At 33.8% G+C, this 24432-nt stretch overlaps 1 protein-coding gene and 1 pseudogene across 1 annotated transcript; one reads left to right on the plus strand and one right to left on the minus strand.

Annotated features, from left to right (window-relative positions):
- On the minus strand, window positions 1-17432 carry LOC107462873 (protein unc-13 homolog). The gene is made up of 27 exons (XM_052253411.1): window positions 17169-17432; window positions 16891-16925; window positions 16605-16780; window positions 16434-16498; window positions 15528-15774; window positions 14535-14601; window positions 14271-14424; window positions 13251-13418; window positions 13004-13114; window positions 12626-12835; window positions 12065-12166; window positions 10949-11170; window positions 10041-10115; window positions 9858-9938; window positions 9225-9407; window positions 8970-9125; window positions 7909-8001; window positions 7137-7208; window positions 6619-6736; window positions 5539-5720; window positions 4904-4985; window positions 3853-3954; window positions 3658-3764; window positions 2156-2233; window positions 1984-2079; window positions 747-842; window positions 1-428 (listed from the first exon to the last, which is right to left on the minus strand). Exons 2-27 carry the CDS (start codon window positions 16896-16898, stop codon window positions 255-257), a joined length of 3225 nt encoding a protein of 1074 aa, XP_052109371.1. The 5' UTR covers window positions 16899-16925; window positions 17169-17432; the 3' UTR covers window positions 1-254.
- A 2651-nt stretch (window positions 17433-20083) lies between these two features.
- Window positions 20084-24432, plus strand: part of LOC107462875 (ATP-dependent DNA helicase PIF1-like) — a 6204-nt pseudogene continuing 1855 nt past the window's right edge.

Raw genomic sequence — 24432 nt, forward strand, 5'->3', positions numbered from 1 at the left:
TTGCGCCACGCCAACTGTACACGATACTGTAATTGATCATGAAGCTGATTTTTTTAACAAATAATCTGCCCTCCTAAATGAATTGAAACTTCAATAATTGAATTCTTACCGTCTTGACATGGACGAATTTTACAAATGGAAGATTAATACCATTGTAATTAGTTACAAAACCAGATCTGGTAGTCTGATTATACAGCAAATCATCTATATCTCAAAGTGAAAATTGTGCCTTTCCATTTTTTGTACACAATACACTAAGCAGAAGACTTGGGTATCTTGTATTGTTTCTTGAGAAACAGGGATGCCTCTGAATCGCTCCTATGGCACAATATTCTCAATAGTGTTTTGGAATCAGCTCCTAGTTTGCTTTTGCCACCTTGCATTTCCATGCCACTAGCAGATTTCAAGTCTTCAATCAACTCTCGCGTCTGCAAATTTGTACAGATTATCGTATGCTACATAGATTCCAAGAAATTATTGTTCCGAGAACATATTTTCTAAAAAAGGCAGGCCCATAAAGAAAATACATTCTAGCAGCATTAAATTACAAGATAGTATTGTACAAGAAACGACTCCGTTGAAAATCATCTACACATTGTGACTTCAAAAGTTCCAAAATAAGTGAATAACTTATGGAATTCGATCATTAACCATACGGCAGACCACATAAAATTGCTAAGCCTATTGGACACCTATCTAACTGATCATCAGATTATTGAAGCAAACAAACAACCAGGTGAACTAACCTCGTATCCATGCAACTTGATCACATGCCGAACACGTGCAATCTGATTTTCGACAACACCTCGAGGAAGCCCATCACCTCCGGATATGAAGAATTCCTATGATGCATCCACAAAGAAGCTAATACTCAGAAACTTAAGCTTCTAAGAGCTAAATTGAGATTCTAGTTACTATCAAAAAGCCTCGTTCTGAGGGTCAGTCTAGATTCTAGAACGAGGTTTTAAATGGGAGAGAAAATTTCATGTTTTAGATTTGAGTAAAATTACATGTGAATCTAAACCCAGGGATATGTTTTCTAGATTTATTACGAAACTGGAATATAGTCACTCAAGCATCCTTCGGCAACGGATACTTATCAACTGCAGCCAATAAAAGTGAAACTTTACTTTGACAAACCGTGTCAACTTGAGTGTTTAACCCATTTTTCCTCTTTAATGAAGCTTCGATTTTATCTGTTCAATGGGAAAAACGATCTTCTTCGTGACCAATCAGGCAGAAACATTCACTGGCTTTGAAAGAAGCAGCTAAACCCCTAAAAGTTTCAATTCTACCTTTGGGATTAATTATTTGACAATAACATTTGGTCAATTTTTTTTTTCTTTTTTACCAATTTTACTCCTCCCCTATAGTGTCATCATCATCACACCCCTCTCTCTGCACCCCTCACCCCACTGTACCCTAGACCCCACCTCACCACCTCCTGTGTTTCACTCTCACTCTTCTTTGCTCTCTCTGAGACAATCTGCTAAGTAACCCTTTTTTCTTTGAGTCAGTTCCAATGGAAACCCAACCACGCCACTCCCACCCCTATCGCACCACCCCACCTCACCGGGCTACCCCCACCACGCCACCTCTCCTCTTCCACTGTTCCATCTCTTTCCTCCCTTCTCCCCACGGGGGTGCATTGTACACCAGAGAAGCTCCCAAACCAAGCCCCTCCAAGGAGGGAGAGAGGGAGGAACTATATACGGGAGGGGTAAAATTGGCAAAAAAAATTGACAGACAAAGAATTAATCTCAAGAGTAGAATTGAAACTTATTGAAAATGTAAGGAACAACAATGCCACGAATTAAACATTAGGGAATTTTTGAAGCTTTTCAAAAATATTAGGGACAAAAGATATACTTTACTCTTATTTTAATTATGACCATGGAATACATTTAGGACATCCAGAACTGATTTGCCTGCTGTAAATTATACATAAAGTTTTTTGGTATTAAGATTACAAGTGTAAGATACCTTTAGGACATCCAGATCTTCCTCTAGTAATTTTGCATCACCGGGAAAGAAAACTCTTGATGGACCGCCATCTAATATAACCCGGAGTAATCCATCCTAACAAGTAGGAACATGTTAGAATCAGAGTACCAGAAATGAATTAAATTAATAAAAAGCAAGGATCAGTACCAACCAATGATGCCTGAAGAAGACTTGTCACTATGCGATCCCTGAGAGGCTCCACAACAATGTCACAAAGTTGACTAAGCTCCTACAGTAAGTGAAAACAGAAGTCAACAACACATGATTAGTAAATTCTAGACTTTCAAGTAAATCCAAATATAAAATCGTGAGTGGTGCTCAAGTTAAATAAATGTAACTAATGGAGTTTCCAGTATGGATAGCTAGGTGCAATGGGATGTCTTTGAATGTGTTAAAATATTTTATAAAATATGTACCAAGAAATATGCATAAAATACTGCACGTGTAATATTTTATAAAATCTAATCAATATAAGCAACTTTCTAGCCATAAAGTATGCAATTAATTCAGAAATTTTAACAAAAAAAACACAATGTTAAGTCACAAAACACCAGAAAACATAAGTCACAGTTTATTGGCGGCAGCGGCGGTGCTGTCAGCGGTTCATCTTTGAGCAGCAAACAGCGAGAAAGACAAAGAGGGAAGACATTCTTTGGGTTGGTGAAGGCTGAAATCTGGTCGGGAAGGTTTTTGAGACCCTAACATTAGCTTCTAGGATTTTCAAAATGACAATAACCCCCCTCAAGTCCAACAAAAAAATTCCACAAAGACATGCCATTTCCGCCATTGTCATCACAGAACGCCATGACACCACAGACATTGCGGGCCCCGATTTTCCACGAAGCAACACAACAGAAATGGCAGCAGACCGAAAATCCACCATGCCATTTCGCCATAGCTGATATTTTAAAACACTGTTCTTCAGAGGATATACTCCAATTATGAGAATCAAGGGCAGAGATAAGTTGGAAGTTAGAGCTGAATGAGAATCTTTGGAAGCAGATTTTTATATGAGAATTGAGAAGCAACACAGAGGATATGGAATATTTTAGAAACAGCCACAAAATCCTAGCTTGGAGGTGAAAATTAGGGATGACATCATACCACAAATCACACATTTTAAGTATCTTGGATCTGTACTTCAAAGTGATGGATAAATAGAGAGGTGTGTACCATAAAATTCAGGTGAGGTATTAATGACATTGCATGGTAATGGTACTAAACGTTGGGTGCTAAACAACCAACCAGAAAATAAGATCGGCATCAAGATTGAAAGGAGTGAACACACTAAACAAGGTGGAATTAAGAATAAATGCATTGAAGAAATAGGTATAGCACCTATCATGGTAAGAGATAGTAAGATCATGCATTAGGCAGAGTGTGAACTGAAGATATGTGTAGTTGTAACAAGAAAAGTGGATCAAATGGAAAGCAGCTCAAAATCTAGAGGAAAAGAGACTAAGTAACTGTAGGTAAAACCAATTTAAGTGGTTTGACAGAAACATAGATAAGACATTACAATATTAACTGATCCACATAACTGAGCACACTTAATAGGATAAAGCTTAGTTATTATTGTTTATATATACTAATCAAAATCAACCTAACAAGACAATATAAATAATGGTTTCTTCATGACAAGACAAACTTTACCATATCAAGTGGTTCTATTAGTGCATCCATCCTGGAGGCTGAGACACTTGGTTTGTATAAGTTGTCTATAAATGGAACTCTAAGATCCCGGAAGATGATTTTGGTTCCTGCAAGTTGATAATTAACAATGGAGTAAAACTGAAAAGTTAGATCAGTTTGATTTGCAATAAAAGGGATAAGCTTCTGAATTCTCACCAGCATACTCACAAATGCGATCCATTGCAGCATTTATAGCCTTTCTACTTCCGTCAAATGTATCCTTTTGAGGAAAACTTTTGGACTTATCTAAGGATTTCTCTATAGACGAAAGGATTGCAGAAGTGCAACACATGAGAAAAGACTTAAGAGTATTTCATCGCAAAGAGAATGCATGAAAATTGGAATTATAGGTAAGACAAATAGAGATTCTGATCTTAGATTGATATGATTATGTGTAAAATATTATAATAAAAAAATATTATCCTAATTAAATAAGAGCAATAATCACATGTATGAAAATATATAGACTATAAGAAATTAAGTTGGCATAACTTACCCTGAAAACTAGCTCAAGAGGTAAGGGTTGCCTCACAATTATGAGGGCTATCAGGTTTACAACTTTAGACACTGTGGGACTTAATACACTCCCCTCACGCTCAGAACTAGACAAAGACTCGGAGGCTTTGATACCGTATAAGAAATTAAGTGGGACTAACTTACTCCAAAAGCTAGCTCAAGAGATAAGGGTTGCATCACGCTTATAAGGGTTATCAGGTTATCAATTTTAGATAATGTGGGACTTAATATTAACTACTCCTAAAAAGATTATCTAAATACTTCATGATATTCTCACAATAAGATATTATGAGATTTTCAAATATTCTAATTTCTAACAAACATGACCCTATCCCATTATGGAATAACAGCAAAGACAACCTAAAAAACATAGGCACTATCTTGAAGGTTGAACCAGATACAACTAATTAATTAATTAATTGTAAAAATACGATTGATTAACTGGAAAAATAGTAAGCTAGTAAGCTACAAACAGTTTTATCCCCTATTGAAAAATGAAGACTTGGACATGCATCATATACAACAACATAGCCTTATCCCACTAGATAGTTGCTTGACTACATGGATCAGCCATAGTGCCCATATAATGATCATATCTATGTTTGGCCCACTTATACTTGATTCTCTTTCAAAGGACACATATCATATTAACTACGAAAAGTAATACAGAAATAGAAGTTCAGTCACATACTTATGAGTTTCTCCTGGGACCTTTTACTTGTCCATCGCTCCCAAATGCTATCTTCCAGTTTATTCAGATGACTAATTGCATACTGTCAAGTGCAGAAAAACTTCTATTAACTTAATAGAGGGAAAACACCAAGATAATATATGGTATAGAAGGAAAGTTTCACCATAGATTGACAACTGCTTTGGTTATTAAATAGTCCAGGCTAAAAACTAATCCCAATCATGTAAGCACAAAAAGAGAAGGGAACAATCCCACCAAACAATTATTTCCCAATGACAGAGATTGTCAAATGCAGAGAATTGTTTTGAATTAAAAAACAACCTTTAAAACTAGTACATTTATTGATATACTGATCAGTAAATTGTTAAGTTTTTCCTTGAGATTTAAAATCTAAAATAGTATACTATATTGACAGTATCCAATGAAGAATAATTAAAATGAACCAAGGAGAGATCTAAGCAACCACAGGTTTTTAATTGAAAGCTTGGGGGGAAAATGACAATCCAAATAAAGTAATCCTAAGAAATAGAGATTCATCAAGGTAGATTGAGATGATGAGAAGAAACACATATTATCACAAACGCATAAACAAGTGTGCAAACTATCCAACCACAATTCAAGTTGCTTGAACTCACATATAAAGTGTTTAATTGAACACAGAGTGTTGAAGTTGCAAGGACACTGATTTCATTTGTCCTTGTTGGCTCTTCAGGCATTCGAGCATCAAATAGTTCCTTCTTTACAAAAGCCTTTATGCCAACTTCCTTTTTGTATCGTGTGAGAATAGGAACAGGTGGTGTTAAATCCTCTTTGCTTGCTGTGGGATTAAATGGGAACTTTAGAATTCATACTAATATATCATCTATGGAACTACACATACTTATACCAGATAATTAAAAAAGGATATATGAGGAAGTCATCCTTTCAAAAACATGTTCACTAAATGAATATAAGGATTAGACCATCCACTCAGAATGATGTAATTAACCAATAGACAGCAGCAAAGGATGTTAGTACTTTGTAGTACACTGATACAGGGGAGGGAAAAACTATTGCCATCCTTAATACTATCACTAATCATTCTCTCAAAAGTTTAAACTATCAGATATGACTATCTTTATATCTTAACATGCCCCCTGAAGAAATTTAGGATTGAAGCATAGAGATGCAAATGCAAACCTGAAATCTAAGTCTTATTTAGAAGATAGGGTTGGACAACGATCGAACTCTATAACATAGACCAATGGTTCATAGAAGCTCTAATACCATACCATAAATGATAAATCATCCCTTTCAAAAACTCAGCTATTGAGAATAAAGGCACATAAATGGTTTTATATCTTGACAACTACAAAGGAAACCACATAAATATTTGCTGAGGGATTTTGGATAAATTCATGCTTTTATGATGGTAACATCTAGTATTCTGGTTTCAATATCTTTTTCAATGGAAATCCAAATTTTCTTGACAGTAATTCAGATGTTTGCTTTGTAATCTTCTGAATTATTTTTTATTTCAACTTTATTTGAATTATGCTATCTTGTCAAGATTTTCAAATATATTTTAATTGTGGTTATCACATAATGTAAAAGTAGCTTCTTCTTAGTCTTATTATGATGCTATACGAGCCACTTGTGCAAGTCTGGAAATTATTGTTTTTGTGTAGAAATTCTGAACTGGAAAATGAGGGAATAGACATGAAGCATCCACTCACCCAAATCATTAACAGCATTGTTTGCATACACCTGAAGAGCATTGTCAATGCCACGGAACAAGCAATTTAATTCTGTAAACCTCATCGGTACTTTAAGAGCAAAAAATTGATCAACAGTCTGCATACAGTAAAATGGTAAATTAACTGACAGTCCAATGGATATAGACAAAACAGACAATGGAAACAAATAGTTATCGTCCATGGCTGCATGTTTAAGTATTCAAAAACAAAGATGTCAAGTCAACTAGGCAGGAGCCCTGAAAGGAAATGGCCACTACCACAATCACTAGGAGGATGAAGTCCTCCACTTTCACAGTTTCACACAAGCATTAAAAAATCAAAAATGGGTCCAAAATAGGTCAACGAAATAGAAATGTAAAATGAAATATGTAACATATAGCTAGATGTCATTCAAGAAGGAAGCATCGAGTTTGAAAGATGCAAAGAAAATTAAATATCCCTGGGCAATTCACACAATTTATGCCAAATTGGTATATAATGCAAAACTAAATTCTTACCTCCTCTACAATCCTGTAAACTTCCACAATTGAACTGGCATGCCGCTGTTGAGGTGATATTGGGTCCCAACTCTGCTAAAGTACACAATATTAACATTTGATACGTGAAGAAGATTTACTAAAACAGGATGAGAGATGAATATGCATAGGGAAGCTACAAATACAAACTTTCAGTCTCTCTTTAAGGTTATTTAGCTTTCTCATAAACCTAAATCCCTCCCAACCAAGAATATCAACATTATCCCAGACTTCTATCACAAAAGGAAGGAAAGAGCTATTCGACGTCCACGTGTTCTCAAATCTAAACGGAGAAGGGACCCATCTAATCTTGTGAGATTCCAGAATAATCAGGAATTGTTCAGAAACTGGTCTAAAGAAACTCTCTTTGGATAAATCAGGAAAAACATCCTCCCAAGCAGGGGAATTATGGATTACATGGTTGGTTCCAATAGGGATTTCATGAATCAGGTATATATAATTTTCCTGTATAATATAACTTATAAAAAGGACTGGTGAATTACTAAATACAGAAAGTAGACCTGATAAAATTATTGAAAATTTTACTATAGAGTAGATTTAACCACAAAACCTCATCCAGCTACCGAAAGCCCAAAGGAAAAATAGAAAGTTTGAAGAACTAGCTACATAAATAACCAATTAAAAAAAAGGTACTTAAGCGAAATTTATGTCCAATTTAGTGTGACAGATAAAGATAACCCAAAAAATGCCTGCCATTTGACATGAGGGGAACACTGTGAACAACAAGGTTTACCTCCTGTTGAATAGCCCGCTCCACCCAACCTAGAATTCTTCCAAGCTGTGAATTGACCCAGCGTAACACCAGTGTCCCAGATTTTTCCTCAATCTATAACAACCAAAAATGCCAAGGACGATTTTAGAATACAAAAGGATAGGTATATTAACGACAAAAGAAGCAGAAACCTTCAAAATCATGTTGCAGCTCATGATTTCATGAGGAAAAATCAATATTAGATTCAAACATGGAAGTTGTTGCTTGTGTTAGTAAGAATTGTGCTCAGTAAAAACCCAACATATATGTTGACAAAATATATCTTTAGAGTGTGTTTGGATAAGATATTTTCAAATTTTAAAGAATTTCAAATGATTAGAAACCAAAATAATTCAATTAAATTCCATTCAATAACAAAATTTCTTATTTGGATGATGTAAATAGATTAATTATATATGCATCTATAAAATTCTTGGTATGGATAAGGTAATTACATTACCTCCATTCACAAAATATTGTATTCTAATAAAATAGAATATCAAATTTGTTTCATTAAAAATAAACAAATGTTTTTCCCCATTTAATGTGGTTGAATTTCCTTTTTGTTAGTTTTAAATGAAATTGAGAGAAGAAGGAATTGAAATTCCCTCCCTATAAAATTCCCTATTTTGAGTAGTTAAAATCCATCATTAAAATTGTTTCCAAATTGAAATTCTTTCCTACTACTTACCCAAACACACAATTTTACCACAGAGTAATTTAAATACTCCCATAAATTACGTTTCCTTCCTCAAAGTGACTTATCCAAACACACACTTAGTTTAATATAATATTATTCTTTAATTCAACATAGGAGTTAAAGGCATCTCTTTTAAATAAATAGTAACTTCTATCAATAGTATCCAAACAATATCTACGGTATCAAAAATCACTTTTCTTAAGATTAAAATTCTCAAACATAAATTATGTTTGTGTTACCTCACTTTCAATCAAAATTAAGTTTACAAATCAACATGAAGTTTGCAACCTCTATATTAACAAATAAGTTCAGTTCTAATTGCAAAGTAACATAACCACCTAACCTCGTAGAGATTCAATTTCTTGCACAAGATTTCAGCATTTTCTTCTTGGCATGAAGATGTAATAAGTGCCATTATGAACTGCTCTAGACTTTCAGCTTCTGGGAATACAGAAATGACATCCTCAGTTAGATGTTCAGCACCATCCACAAAAGGTTTCTGAAAAAGACCAAGAAAGTAATATGTGTCATTTCAAAGACATTTCACAAGGTAATCAAGAAAGTAAAAATATATCCAAATTGTGTACAGCATGCTGACCAGTCTGTGGCCATAAAGTTTGTGAACTAATGACGCAGATACAACAGTTGCCTGAGGATGCCGCTGAGATAAAATGGGCATAAAAGTTCCCGAATCTTTTTTTAAGAGCTTCTTGAGTTCTTCTGCAAGCAATGTCAAATGATGCTCATGCGATACATCTGCTCTTTCAACAACTTGTAATGTCTGCAGAAAGTAAAGAGATCCTTATAGGAAGGTATAAAAATGAAGAACAAACCAGGGTCTTCTTCTATCCCGTAGTTTGAACAGGATTAAAAAGCTAAATCAAATGTTATCACTAAGTCAAAATGTCAAATGGCAGAATCAAGAAAAAGTTTAAAACAAGATTTAAACTACATCTTTGCTTCCATGTTGCCAATGGTTCTCTGGTATTCATTTAACTCTGAAGCCAAATGACAACAACAATATATTGGTCATGTTACAAAAATTTCACTTAAAAGAAGCTATATACCATCAACGAGAAAGAACAGTAAAATTTGTCATTCATTAGTCAAGTGCACAATAATACCATTTAAGGATTCCAGTACAAAAGCAGAACTCATAAACACTCATTAGGACAGTAAAATTCTTCATAACATAATTATCAGAATTAACCACTGCAACCAGAATACTCACCCTTGCAAATGCATTCTTAATTGATGATGATATATATATCTCTATCTGATCACGATCACTAATTGGCAAGGAGTGCATGGTCTGCTGAAAAAAGATAAAAGGAAGTTTCTCACTCCCATAATCTAACATTTTTCACAAAATGATACATTCAAATCTGAAAGATGCCATCTAACTGATACACACGGTTTCTGGTTCTTCCAGCAGAAGCCTCCTGGTAATCATTGCAACTGCCACAATCTTTTCCATTATTGTTGGGCCCTAAAAGGAATATGAGATGTTATAAAACCACATTAAATGTGCAACTCAGTGAGTGTGTGTGTGTCGCGTGTCGGAGGGATAGAGAGAAAGGAGGAGAGGGAGATAGATAAACAAGCACAGACAAACAAAACAAAGCAAAAATTAGCAACCAAACACAACTTACAACAGTTAGCTATTCGAAATATCAAGATAGAATTATAGATGATGAAATATTATAAGATTGGCAGCAAAAATATATCTCTCCTTACCAATAGATTCAACAAGCCAAAACTCGACCAGTCTAATTGGAAAAACCAACTACAAATTTCGCAATCTTATTATTTTCACAACTGTGGACATGGATTCTCCAATTCAAAGATGATATCAGTTGTGATTTGTACTATAACAACTTCGCGTTTTCCAACTAGGAGAGTTCAACTACATAAATTAACTGATGCCATGATGTCCTGACATAAACCATGTCTAAACCATTTAAAGTAATTTTTCTTAATGGTTTCTCCTAGGGCTCTCTTGATCTTCTTATATCTCAACATATAAAGCTACCCACAAGAATATTCTTAAGACAAAGAGAAGTTACAAGAAGAATGCTCGACAAGAGAATGTTAGTAAAAAGAAAAAGTTGTCAATGAAGTCTAGCTTGCTAATCTCTCAATATGTCGTAAACCAACCCCCCAACCCCCACAAAAAAAGCCCAAAAAAAAAAAGAGGAAGATATAAACAAAGATTGCTGAACCTGAACAGAAGCTCATCAACAATCAGAGAAATGATACATACAAACATATCCAAGTATCTACCATTATGTAGAACCAAACAACTTAAATCATTCAACAAACCTCATTGAACTGAAGATGGTAATCTCCAAGCTGTTTGTCAGCCCATCTCTGAATTGGTGTTAAGAAAGATTGTAAGAAAGACATATCATGTTCACCTTCAACTTTGGAATGCAAGCTTTTCAAGTTCAACCTCTCATGTTGGCCCCGTTGCTCCATTAGTGGTATTTTCTTTAATTGCTCAATCGCATGCAGCAAAAGTCCCAGCTCACTTGTGATAACATACTGTATCCTCATAATGAAATAACTAATTATTAATTATGACCAAAAACAGGAAAAGGTGTGCTCCATTACAGAGCAAGTACTAGCTAAGCAAATAATGCCGTAATGGCAAAAAAGAAATGAAAGAGCAAAGGCCAATCAGCAAAGAAAATTAGGGATTTCAAGATAATTATTGTTATTATTTTTTCTATGTGGTGATCTTAATTCTTGATTATCTATATATAAACGTTTTGGTTTTGCTCGAGTCTTGATTAAAAGGCAACGTAACAGATAAGGTTGTATTTGGTTGTTGTCCATGTCCATCAGAGGCATGGACACCGTGACAACGTTCACTGTTTAGTGAAACACAAATTTTAGAAGGACACGCTAACACACACCGACATACAAAATAATATGTATTTAATTGCCTTGCCTGAAAACTAAGACAGATATTAGACACGAGACAAGATTTTACTACAATTTTGTCCCTTCCAATTTTTTTTTAAAATTCCACTTTCTACTCTCATCACCTTTATCACCAACAACTTCCTTCTTACTAAGGGTAAAATTGTTTTTAACAACAAATGTGATTTCTCCTTATTGTCTTAATAACTTAACAGACTACATGTATTCATGTGCATTAGTGTGTGTGTCCTTACATGTATGTCTTCATTGTCCTGAGACAGTAAACAAACACAACCTAAAGAAATATCATAAATTAAAGTGGCAAGCATCCCAGGAGAACAGAACAGGTTAATTTCAAATACACTTGATATCTAAAATCAAGTGTATCTTTCATTTTTATGGCAAAACCAAATTCAATGAGGCAATCAACAATAATACAGTAAAATAGTCCAACTATAAGAATTGAAACGGGTCAATCAAGAATATAAGAATAGAAAAATGTGATGCTTATACCTGACGAAATAAAATCCATGCATAACAGGTGTGATGAATTGTCTCTGTGATCCCCAAAACCCGCCAGGTTGACTTCAAAAGTTCAAGAATTTCCTCCACTTCCTAGAAATAAATTGAGCCCAGCAGAAAAAACAGAAATTACAGAAGTGGTAGAATGTAATTGCATCTTTTTAATAGAATAAAAGATGTATGAGAAGAGAAGAATAAAAATAGATGGGAGAACAAGATATTCTCTTTACAAGAATAAAAGCGAAAAACAATGTGTTTTCTATGTTAGTTCTCAAATCACATCAAAGATTCATTAGAATCGGTATTTATCTTTGATAGAATAAAATTCAATTTCAACCACTACATTGCAAATAAACACATTTTCCACAGTAACCCTCTATTTACTTCACATTAACAAAAATTAGAAGAAGCATCAATCACAGACCATGTTCCCAAGAACTACACCCTAAACTTTTTCAATCTTAAAAAAAAAAACACACAAACACACACACATTAAGGTGGTAATGACACAAACCATCATGTTATAATTGCCTCAGAAAAAAAGACACCAACCTCTGTCAGCTTTCCCTCATCTAGCATGTCAAATACACTTAAAAGTAATTTCTCATATAGTCTAACATTAAAGTGGTAACCATCTGCCCAATGGCATATTTCCCCAGTTAAGTCACCCCGAGCTGGCCTCTCAGCAAGTGGAATTGCAATCTCCCTCAGAGATCTCAAGCACTCTGTCCTTTGAAGTTCACCATTTGAAGAAGGGAGAAACTGAAAGGATTAAAGGAAAACAAGAAAGAATGAAATGAAACATAGTTTGTAGAATCATGTTAGCCACATTCAATCAGACATAATAACAAAAGTAAGCAAATTCTTATGATCTAACTAGCACTAATAGATGCAATAATATACAAAACATATGAATGGATAATCACACACCTCAGATTCCTCAATTTTTGCCAGTAGAATCCTCAGCTCATTTGTCTTGCGCCCAGATTCACCAAATCCAACAGCAGGGTGATTAACAAGCCCCTCCTCCAAAACTTTTAACTGTACTGACATCAATTTAGAAATGTTCAAAATCAGACAAGAATATTGACACCCTCACATTTCCATCAATAGAATCAAAAGCAAATAAAGAATAGATGAAAAAGAGAGTATAAGATTACTGAATTGATTATACTACCTGCCTCTTTTGCCACCGTATGAAAGCCTTTTTATCAGAAAATTCTGAGCGTGATATACAGCAAAGCAGCTCCAAAGGAATCAATAGAGTGTCCATTCTTTTCCCTACTTTTCCAACAAGAGCATTTAGCAATCCTTGTCTTGTTCTAATATCCATCACCTCAGATATCTGCAATCCCTCATACATCAATATGGGGTCATAAAACATGAACGTAAATTTAAGGGTTTTTTGCTTTTCACAGTTCAGAAGCATATCGTGCCTCATTCCAGATAAATAATAACACTGTTGAACGTGTTATCTATAGGGAATAAGTATGGTAAAAAGTTTTAGTTAACAGAGTAAAGAACTAAAGATAATCCATAAGTATTGTGGATACTCATAGAGGACAGTTGAGAGCCAAATCTCTCCCAATAAATACTCTAGCATTTACTCTCTAATGACAATAATGCAGATTCACTTTCAGATCACACTTCTTCTCCCTGTCTCACTCAATAGTTTCTGTTATTCTAACATAGAAGAAAAATATGTAAAGAAAGTAAGCTCATACTCATGAGCTTAAGATAAGGATGTTAAGTGGAAAATTGAATCCATATTGTGTGTTGAACAAATTCAAGAATCAAAACCTATCAAGTCCCTTTGAGGACTGCAGTCCACTGAGATTACTTTTCCTTCAGTTTTAACCTTTTTAAGTTATAACACTAAATATTTCTCACCCTATAACTCTGTCATCTGATTAACAGAGCATAAAAGAACCAGGCTAAGTTAAAGTGTACTTTTTCTTAGAAGCAAATCAAAGCATGGGCCAAGGGACTAACTTTAACTGAGTTTTCCATAAGAGTTATAAACAAGCCTCCAAAATCCATTTATAAATGCAAACCCAGCTTCTGAACCACCGCTCTCAAGAAAAGGGAAGCCATGGTATTACAAAGAGTTAAAATAATGGAAGGAAAAAACAAAGTATGAGTAAATGGAATCCTGGAGCACTAACAAACCAACTAATCCTGGAGAAAAACAACATACCTCCATCTGAACACGCATGGTTTCTAACAAGCCAACTAATCCTGGAGCACTCTGGGACTGAGACACAACACTTCCAGTTTTGCTCCGCCCAAGTTTCCTAATCAAACTGGATCTTTTCTCTTTCTTTTTTTCTTTGGATGGGACAATCAAACCCCTGTTATCCAAGGAACAGATAAAATATTTAACATATGTTAAAGAATCCAATTATAAATTTTTGTCAAGGAAAAGTGATCTTCCCAAACTAAGGGCACTATGAACACGTACCCTGTGGCTCCAGCACAAGCCAAAAGGATCTCATATGCAGTTTCCCGTAGATCATCATCTGTGAGGCCTAGAAACAGTAACAACAGAAACTAAGAAAATTCACAGCATCCTTTGAACCTTTGGGTCAAGTTCAACGTCAAAATTATCTAAATGTATGTTTGTGTTTTTATATTAAAACCAATATATCATTAAGCGTAAAATTGCAAACAGAGAGAAATATAAAGAATGAGGAAGAAATCATACACCATAAGTTTTTTAGTACACCATATGGAAACAGTTACGCAGAATGCTGCTTGTGAAATATATAGTACTGCGCACGTCGCGCACGGGAGGTGTTTGTACCCATTCAATCGCAATTTTAGTACGCTTTGATATAATCCTCGAAAGAAGACCGTGAAAATACCCCAAAGCTCAGCATTATTGCCTCACAAATTACTAATCCTACCTTCTTTAATTTCTTGTAGACATTTTTTTGTTTTATCTTTTTCTAAATCAAAAGTTCCAAAGTCCGAAAATCTTGTGGTTGTCAGTTCACTTTCTTCGTGCATCAATTATCCTAGTTTTACTCAGAAACCAGTACCATTATTATCTCTATTGGTGATCCATACGTGAACTATACAATGCATGGTCTAGCACACGGATGAATCATGAAGTGTATGCACGAACTAATACATGGTACATCACGTAATTGGTGAATTCATGGAACTTAACATGCACAATATTCCCATACAAGGGACCAAGGCCAATCATAGAACTTCTCTTTTTCTCATACAGGTTTCTATCTGAGCAATAATTTCTCCATCACTCAGCAATCAACTAGTAGTGACTTCATGAAAGAGGTTATCTCACACGAATTTCTTAATATGTTTTCCTATTCCCATGATGTTCTGATATTTAATGTCAAAATACTATTCATCTGATAATAATTAACTTCATAGGATTTCTGGGAATGCATAGAACTTAGCCAACAAATAAACGTTGTAAAACATTCACCTGTGGAGAAAGAAGGCAATTTCACTGCAAGATCAGATGCATCATTGAGAGTCCTTTTGGACCTGAAACCTTCTAATGCTGCAGAATCATCATCATCCTCAAAGTCATCAATGTCATCCACAGTTAGCTCTTTTTCATGTGTAGAGTCAAAAGACTCTGATCTTGACAGATTTGAAACAACCGGGGATGGGGCAAAAACAGGAGTTGGAGTGGATACAGCAACAGGAGGAAAAATCTCAACATAATCCTCATAAACAAATTAACCAAAAAGCTTCAAACACCTGAAGTGTAAAAAAGAACCTAGGGTGGCCGGAAATAATCTAGCACGAGTTTTGAAGATGCATCTTATTCAGCAGCATCTATTATATAAGTAAGGGGGGAAACCCTCAAAAAATGTATGAAAAGACAAGATCCAGGAATGACTTCTATAAATAGTAAGCACTATATTATATCAATATAAAATTGTCATCACAAAGTGCACGAGGCCTAGGCGAATCAGGGCATTATGTATAATACCTATATCTGCATAAAATAAAGATGCATACGAAAATACAAAATAAATTTCCTCAACTATCTCTCATATAAGCTTAAGCAAAGGGTACAGGAAAATAAATGGTGTCTACATCCAAAATGCCCCCTCCAAGCAAGAGCCATTGGGATTCAAGTGTGAACACATAGCCCATCTTAGCTTGTGCTAACATTAACAGTTATTTAGAAGACTAAATGGGAAAGTATCAAGCTCTAGACTATATGGTTACACAAGTTCTAACACAATTATGTCCCAAACCATCTCTCCTAAATTCTAAAGCTATTCAGTAGAGGAGCATAAGTAGTTTTCATATCCAATAAAAAGAACAGAGAAAGATCAAACCATCAAAGAAGGCCAAATTATTAATTATAACATACCATTTGGGGCAAACCAGTATGATCATGATAATCTCTAATAGCTTCCGAAAGCTCCAGCAACGAACCTACACCAAAAGATTCATACAATAAGTAAATCCCTACAAAAACAATAAATAAACAAAAGCATCATAATTCAGAAACAACAATGTGAATGACCAAACTGAAACTTACTTCTTTTTGCACAGTTGAGAACGTAATCAACACTCACTTGATCCAGATCAACATCATCAAGTGTAACAGCACCAGGCGGCATTACAACTTTCTTGATCAAACTCCCCGACAAAATGAAATCGAGAAGTACTCTCCTGTCCCTTCTGTACCTCTGCAGAAGCTCTAACGCATTCTCACTGAAAATTTCAAATTTCATATCAAATAACAAAAAGAAGCTAACTTTACTAAGTGGATTTTGAAGTATCATGAATCTTAACGAGTAGTGAAATAACAAAGAAACACTTACTCATCCATGGCCAATAAAGGTAAAATGATGCAGAACTGCAACAAAAATTGAGCAGAAATTAGAACTCAAACTCAAAAGGAACAAGAAAAGCCACCATTTTGGTTTAGTTGACGTTTCATTTTTGGTAGTCAACAAAAAAAGCAAGATCAGGTTTATACATTGACGCTTGATTCAGGATTTTGAATCATTCTACCAAAAGCAAGTGAGAAAAATAAAATAGCATTTTGTTTCTTTTTGCAACACGAACACATTTTGACTTTGAAGTAAAGGGACGTTACCCTCGCAGCCAACCAAAGAGGGCCTTATTTATCACTCGACTTTTTGTTAAAGAATGGATCTTGAAAACGCGGAGAGGGGAAGATAGACAGAAGAAGAAAACGAGTGAAGGAAGAACTAAAAAAGAAGAGGAGGAACCTTTGGGCTGAATGCAATTGAGAAAAGGGTGGTGACTGAATGAGTTAGTAAGTGAGAGAGAGAAATGAGGAGATAGCAAATTAGCAGCTTCGGTCCACTGACTTGGAAGAGACAGCGAGAATGAGAGAAATGAGTGCTAGCCTGCTAGGCTGTTACCATAAGCTTAGTTTAAACTTTGTCTCAAATTTAGATCCAATCCAAACCATACCGGTGATTAAATACTAGAGTTAGCCACTAAAATCAGTAAATTAATAAAATCAATTAGTAATATATTTGTATATAAATATATATAGTTTAATTTATTTTTAATTAAAATTAATTAGTAATATATTTGTATATAAATATATATAATTTAATTTATTTTTAATGTATATTTATATTTTAGTATATATTTTATACTAATAACTAATTTTGATGACAAATTTTAATATACACTAACATAATTCTAGTTCATTGGTTTATTAGTTAAATCAATAAATCACTAGTTGAATAGATAAAATTGGTCTCAAATAAATAAAAATTATAAAATAATAAAAAATTTAAAATATATATTTTCATCAACATTTTAAAAACAACCAAATTTTAATTTTTAAAGATAATTAATATAAAGATAAACATAAATTTAGTTAATAAGCATAAGTTAAACTAATAAGAGAAGAATTAATTAACGTTGATTGTGTCAAACAAAATATCGGTAACTTTAATTATATTAGAATTAATAACAAATTAGTGCTTAGTAATAAAATAAAGCGTGTTTCACCATGAAACATTTGACATGTGTTGCAATGGAGGAAAAGTCTCTTTGCCCCAAGTAAATGCTCCTCAGGAATTACTAGACATCTTCTTAGACCCTTCTGCAGAAGGGAACCATTTTAGGAAATACATTCGTGGTTACAATCATGTTTTTTCATTCACTTTGTGTGGTGTACACATAGACGAACAATTAGTTTCAACAAGTCATGGTATATATACATTCCGTGCTCAAGGATCAATGTACCACAGTATAGGAGAATTTCATCCGGATCAGGGGGCGCGGCCACGCTTCTTGCAACTATATATATACGATACTGATCACGAGTTACAAAATAGGATGCTGGAGAACACACAACTGCATGAAAGTTTGGTTTTGAAACTACAACAATTGTTGCACCGATATAATCCTTTTATCCATGTATTCCGCCAGCTTGCACAACGACTAAATGTGCAAGAGTGTAGTTTGGTGATCAGAGAGCGACCTGCTAATCAACCATAATACAGTCTCCCAACTGCTTCACAAGTAGCAGCCATAATAGTCGGTGATGATATTGAAACAATGGTGCGAGGACGGGATATCAAGGTTCAAACTCATGCTGGTAACCTCAAAAGGAATCAAGAGTTTGTTGGGTATTACGATCCACTACAATATCCTCTTCTTTTTCTATTTGGAACCCATGGATGGGATATAAATACTCGAACTCAATGTGAAAACAAAGTATCATGCCGAACATATTATAGCTATATGCTTCAGGTACAAACTTCTATATTTGTTACATCATTTATAGACTTCCGTAGATGATAGTTTGTACCAATATATCATTTCACAATTTCTAACAATTTTCTATAATCCTCAATATTCGTAGATCTGCCCCAATGATCACTCAACAGTTTTGCAAGCGGGGCGACTTCTTCAACAATATGTTGTGACAACTATGTGAAAATGGAAACAGGCAAGTAAAGATGGGTTCGACAAAGACAAAAGGAACTTCGAGCTGAACTGTATCAAGGCTTGCAAGATGCTTTGCACACAGGAGAGAATAATGCTGGTAATTATTCAACTTAACGGCCACATGATTGATCATTACGTGTTCCTAATTTTAAACTTTAAAACTAATAATACTTTTCTCTAAAATCTGTTTTAGAAAATGTTGGCAGAAGAACGATATTACCATCATCGTTCGTGGGCAATCGTCGAGACATGACTCAACGGTACAAGGATGGAATGGCTATTGTTCTTAAAGAAGGCAAACCGGATATTTTTCTAACTATGACATGCAATCCATCATGGTCAGAAATAGCTTCGGAACTCAGTCCTACTCAAACTCCACAGGATCGTCCGGATCTAACAACTAGGATTTTCAGAGCCAAGTTCGAACAATTAAAGCAGGATGTTATTACCAAAGGTGTATTGTGAAAGGTGAAAAGTTATATTTATGTCACCGAATTTCAGAAAAGAGGATTGCCACACGTACATATGTTGCTAATCTTAGAAAACAATGACAAGTTAAGTGATCCTGACTAATATGATAGTTTGGTCCGAGCGGAAATACCATGTAAAGAAACAGAACCACACTTACATGAGGCAGTGCTAAGGCATATGGTCCATGGTCCTTGCGGAACACTAAATCAATCTTCACCGTGCATGAAGAACGATCAATGTAAACGCAACTACCCAAAAGAGTTCGTACCAGAGACACGACGAGGTGATGACTCATATCCTCAATATAGGAAGCGATTTGATACTCCAATTCATATCAACCAAAATGTCACAATTGACAATAGATGGGTGGTTCCGTACAACCCTTGGCTACTACTGAAGTATAATTGCCATATCAATGTAGAGATATGTAGCAGTATCAAGAGCATAAAATATCTATACAAGTATTGCTATAAGGGACCAGACTGTGTGGCAATGGAGGTTCACAAAAGTTCTCATTATGATGAGGTGCAACAGTTTATTGATGCAAGATGGATTGCCGCTCCAGAGGCATGCTGGAGGATATTTCGATTCAACCTTTACTGAATGTACCCATCAGTTGAGAGGTTGCAAGTTCATTTGCCAAATCAACATCAAGTGAGCTTTTATGAGCACCAAACTATTTCTGAAATAGTTAATAATGACTATTTCTCAAGAACAATGCTCACTAAATTCTTTGCACTTAATCGGGCCGATAACCAGCAATCTAGACATCTTTTGTACAGGAAAATTCCAGAATATTACAGTTGGCACAGCAAGAAAAAATAATGGCGTCGACGTAGGTCACAAAAGAGAGCTATCGGTCGAATCTATACTGTTTCACCAACAGAAGGTGAAAAATTCTATTTGCGTATCCTGTTGTCAAATGTAAGAGGCCCAACTGGCTGGGATGATTTGCTAACGGTCGATGGTATCCAATATTCGTCCTTTAAGCAATCCACTCAGCATCGAGGACTGTTGGAGAGTGATAGTAGTATAAGATCATGTTTGGTTGAGGCATCCATTTTGAGAATGCCATGTGCTTTAAGAAGGTTGTTTGCCACCATTCTAATTTTTTGTGAGCCAACAGATGTAAGAAGTCTGTGGGACGAGTTTCTTTCATGTATGGTGGATGATTACGCATCAACAAGCACTACAACCTGCAATGGGTTGACAAATCGTTTGCTTAGGGATTTAAATGACATCCTCCTACAACATGAAAAACATATTGCATAATACGATTTACCAGCTCTAACCTCGGACAACGACAACGACAACTTCATGCCTAGAATTATTCAAGAAGAAATGTCCATCAAAGTTCCTCAAGAAGACCTGTGTTCTATAGAAAGATTGAATCATGACCAGTCTGCAGCTTTCAGGTGCATTACGAATACAATTGATCGAAGAGAAAGTGGAGTGTTCTTCGTGGATGGACCAGGAGGAGCAGGTAAGACATTTCTTTACAGAGCTATAATTGCAGACTTAAGAAGTAAATGGCATATTGTCTTGGTAACTGCGTCCTCAGGAATAGCTGCAACTTTACTGCCTGGTGGTCGAACAGCTCATTCTAGATTTAAGATCCCAATCAATGCAGAGCCATCCTCCACGTGCAATATAAGTAAACAATCTGATCTTGCAAAACTGATCAGGCAGATGACCGCGATAATTTGGGATGAAGCGCCATTGACTAATAAAGAGACAATGGAATCACTGGACCGCACATTACGAGATATCTTAGAAAACAATAATCCATTTGGAGGGAAGGTGATGGTTATGGGAGGGGATTTTCGCCAAGTACTACCTGTTGTGCCGAAATGAAGTAAGTCGCAAATGATTTCAGCTTCTATTGTTAAATCACATTTGTGGGCATTCACCAAAATTCTCCACCTGCGACAAAATATGCGATCCCTTAATGATCGTGATTTTGCAGAGTATCTTATGCGCATAGGGGATGGGATTGAGCCTACCATATGTGAAGACTTGGTACAAATAGAAGTAGGCATGGCAATACCATGGGAAGGTGAGGCATCATTACACAAATTAATAGAAGAAACCTTTCCAAATTTGCAATCTCATGAGTGGGATGCATCTTATATGGTGGAGAGAGCGATATTGACACCCAAGAATCATGATGTGCAACAGCTTAATGATATAGTCATCAACCAATTTCCGGGAGACGAATGAATTTTAGCATCCTTTGATGAAGTAGAAAGAGATACAAATAATCTGTATCAACAAGAATATCTTAACTCGATCTCCACAGGTGGATTGCCACCTCATATGTTAAAGGTAAAAAAAGGTGCTCCTTTGATGTTACTGAGAAACATAGATCCTAAGACAGGCTTATGCAATGGCACAAGGCTCCTGTGTCGAGGAACTTTTCAAAATATGTTAGACGTGGAAATCTTAACAGGCCATCACTCTAGAAAAAGAACTTTTCTGCCTCGGATAAAACACAAAACAACTGAGAACTCAGGACTACCCTTTGTGCTTATTAGAAAACAATTTCCTGTAAGGTTGAGTTTTTGCCTTAACGATAAATAAATCACAAGGGCAAACTATCCCTAAGGTAGGGATCTATCTCCCTAAGCATGTGTTCAGCCATGGTCAATTATACGTTGCTCTATCTCGAAGTGTTTCTCAGTCAACCACAAAAATCTTAGTCAAAGAAGGAACAGTAGATGAAAAAAGGGGACAATTCACGAAGAATGTGGTGTTCAAAGAAATTTTGTTACCTGCACCTCAGGTAATTTATGTCCTTGGCAAATATGTGAGCCTTTTTACAAGTACTAGCGCCGCTTTTCTATTATTTTTAAGAAATTAATTTTATTTTTTTTGTTAATATATTATTTACTTTTCAAATTTATTACATTTTTTTATTTTAATATTGACGTGATCTTATTTATATCATATTTTGTTGAAACTAAAATTACTATAAGACACTTTAAAATGTTAAATTATAAAACCACACAATAGGGAGGTAACATAAAATGGTCATAGTTTAAAATTCTAGGTAATATATGAGGTGAAATATTCGATAGAGTAAATTTTTATTCTCAACTATTCTAAAATATACAAAAAGTATTTTCACAATGATAATGCTTCTACTGGATTTCTTTAGAAGTTTTGAATGTCGTTTATTAATTTATAATATTTTTAACTTAATTTTTTAAATTTATTATGACAAAATAACGATATGATGAGAATTTTGTCTGCTAAAATTGCGAAAATATTTTTAAAAAATAGTTTATTCATCGTACTTTATTACAGTTATTGCCATTAAATAATATTTGTAGTAGCATTTTTTTTAGTTTGTACTTAAATTAGTTATTTAATAAAAATTTGTCCGGTAACTCATAAAAATATATACAATGTTATCTATGTTTTTAATTTGAGAATTTTTAATTTAGTTACCTATTGACTTGTAATATTTAATATAGTATTTTGATATTTTTTAAGAAATTAGAACACATTTTGCCATGACCAAATTTTGCTATCTATTAAATTTTTAGTTGGATAAAAATTCTATAATAAAAAAGATTCATATAATTTGTACAATACATTAATAAATACATGAGATAAAATAAGACATATTTTTGTACTATTTTTAATAGTTGTTGTTTTGTGTTTAAGATAGATCTTTTCTAATTTTACTATTTAATTTTAAAAGATATATGTTGTTACCAAAATTTTATTACAAAGTTACTGTTATTATTAGTCTTATGAATATATTGCCTATTTAAAATTTATAGTATTTGTTAATTATTTGTTTTATTTGTTTTTATTATAGAATTCATAATTTTGTTTGACACGAGGCATTTTATATAGTAGTGTACAATATCAAACCTCTTAATTTATTCAATACAAAAAATATTTTAAATGAATATTATGCAATGAAGATAAAATATTAAAAATATAAGTAAAGTAAGTGAGTACTAACTATTCATATTTGCATAACTTTTAGCATTGTTTGTAAATGGTTCATTATAAGAGATTGATTGATACATTGAATTAATATATTAAGATTATCTTGACCTACACTTATACAAAAAAAATACAAACTTAATATATTGTAGATTATCTTAAAAAATTGTTAATCTTCTATATTAAGATTTAATGTGTTTATATGTTAACATTTCACATTAGAAATTTATTATATATTTAATATTATTAAATTAATATATTTTTTAATAATAAATAATGTTACGTGTCTCATGATTATTATCATTGGCTGATATAATAGCATTTTTTTATAATTGATATTTAAAATAGTTATTCAATAAAAATTGATTCAGTAACTCATATAAATATGTAAAGCATTATCTATGTTTTTAATTTTAGAATTTGAAAATTATTTATCCAATCACTGTTTGTAATATTTAATATAGTATTTAGATTTTTTATAAAATTATGACCCATTTTACCGTGATCAAATTTTGGCATTTGTTAAATTATGTTACATTAATTTAACACAATATATAAATACTATTTTGATAATAAAATTATTATGTTTGAAAACTTTTTATAATTATCTTATAACGTAGTATTTTTTTGTTTAAGATGACTTCATTTATTTTTTTAATATGAGAATGCAAATGCACATTTTTTTTATTTTTAATATTTTATCCCAAGCATCTACATTAATTTGAAATATAAATATATTTTTTTTGTAATAAATTTATAATAAAAGTTTTAGTTAAAGAGTACTCAATGCTTCTTTTAATAATTTAGAGCAATAAATTTATTTTCATTTTATAGTTATTACTTTGTAAAATATATTTAATCACTCAAATTAAAAAATACACATGACAAAAAATAAGCGATATGTTAATATTTTTTCTTTTTATTCTATTTGTTATTATTAGTTTTATGAATACATTGTTTATTTTAATTTTTTAATTATTTATATACTATAT

This window comes from Arachis duranensis, chromosome 8 (genome assembly GCF_000817695.3).
Source record: "Arachis duranensis cultivar V14167 chromosome 8, aradu.V14167.gnm2.J7QH, whole genome shotgun sequence".
NCBI lineage: Eukaryota > Viridiplantae > Streptophyta > Magnoliopsida > Fabales > Fabaceae > Arachis > Arachis duranensis.

What these genes read in the sequence shown, in the direction of transcription:
- LOC107462873 (XM_052253411.1), bottom strand. An exon ending in ATTGCCTTCTTTCTCCACAG is followed by an intron (nt 14,602 to 15,527) that starts GTGAATGTTTTA and finishes TACTGTTTCTAG; the next exon opens with GCCTCACAGATGATGATCTA. An exon ending in CCATGCGTGTTCAGATGGAG is followed by an intron (nt 13,419 to 14,270) that starts GTATGTTGTTTT and finishes GAGGGATTGCAG; the next exon opens with ATATCTGAGGTGATGGATAT.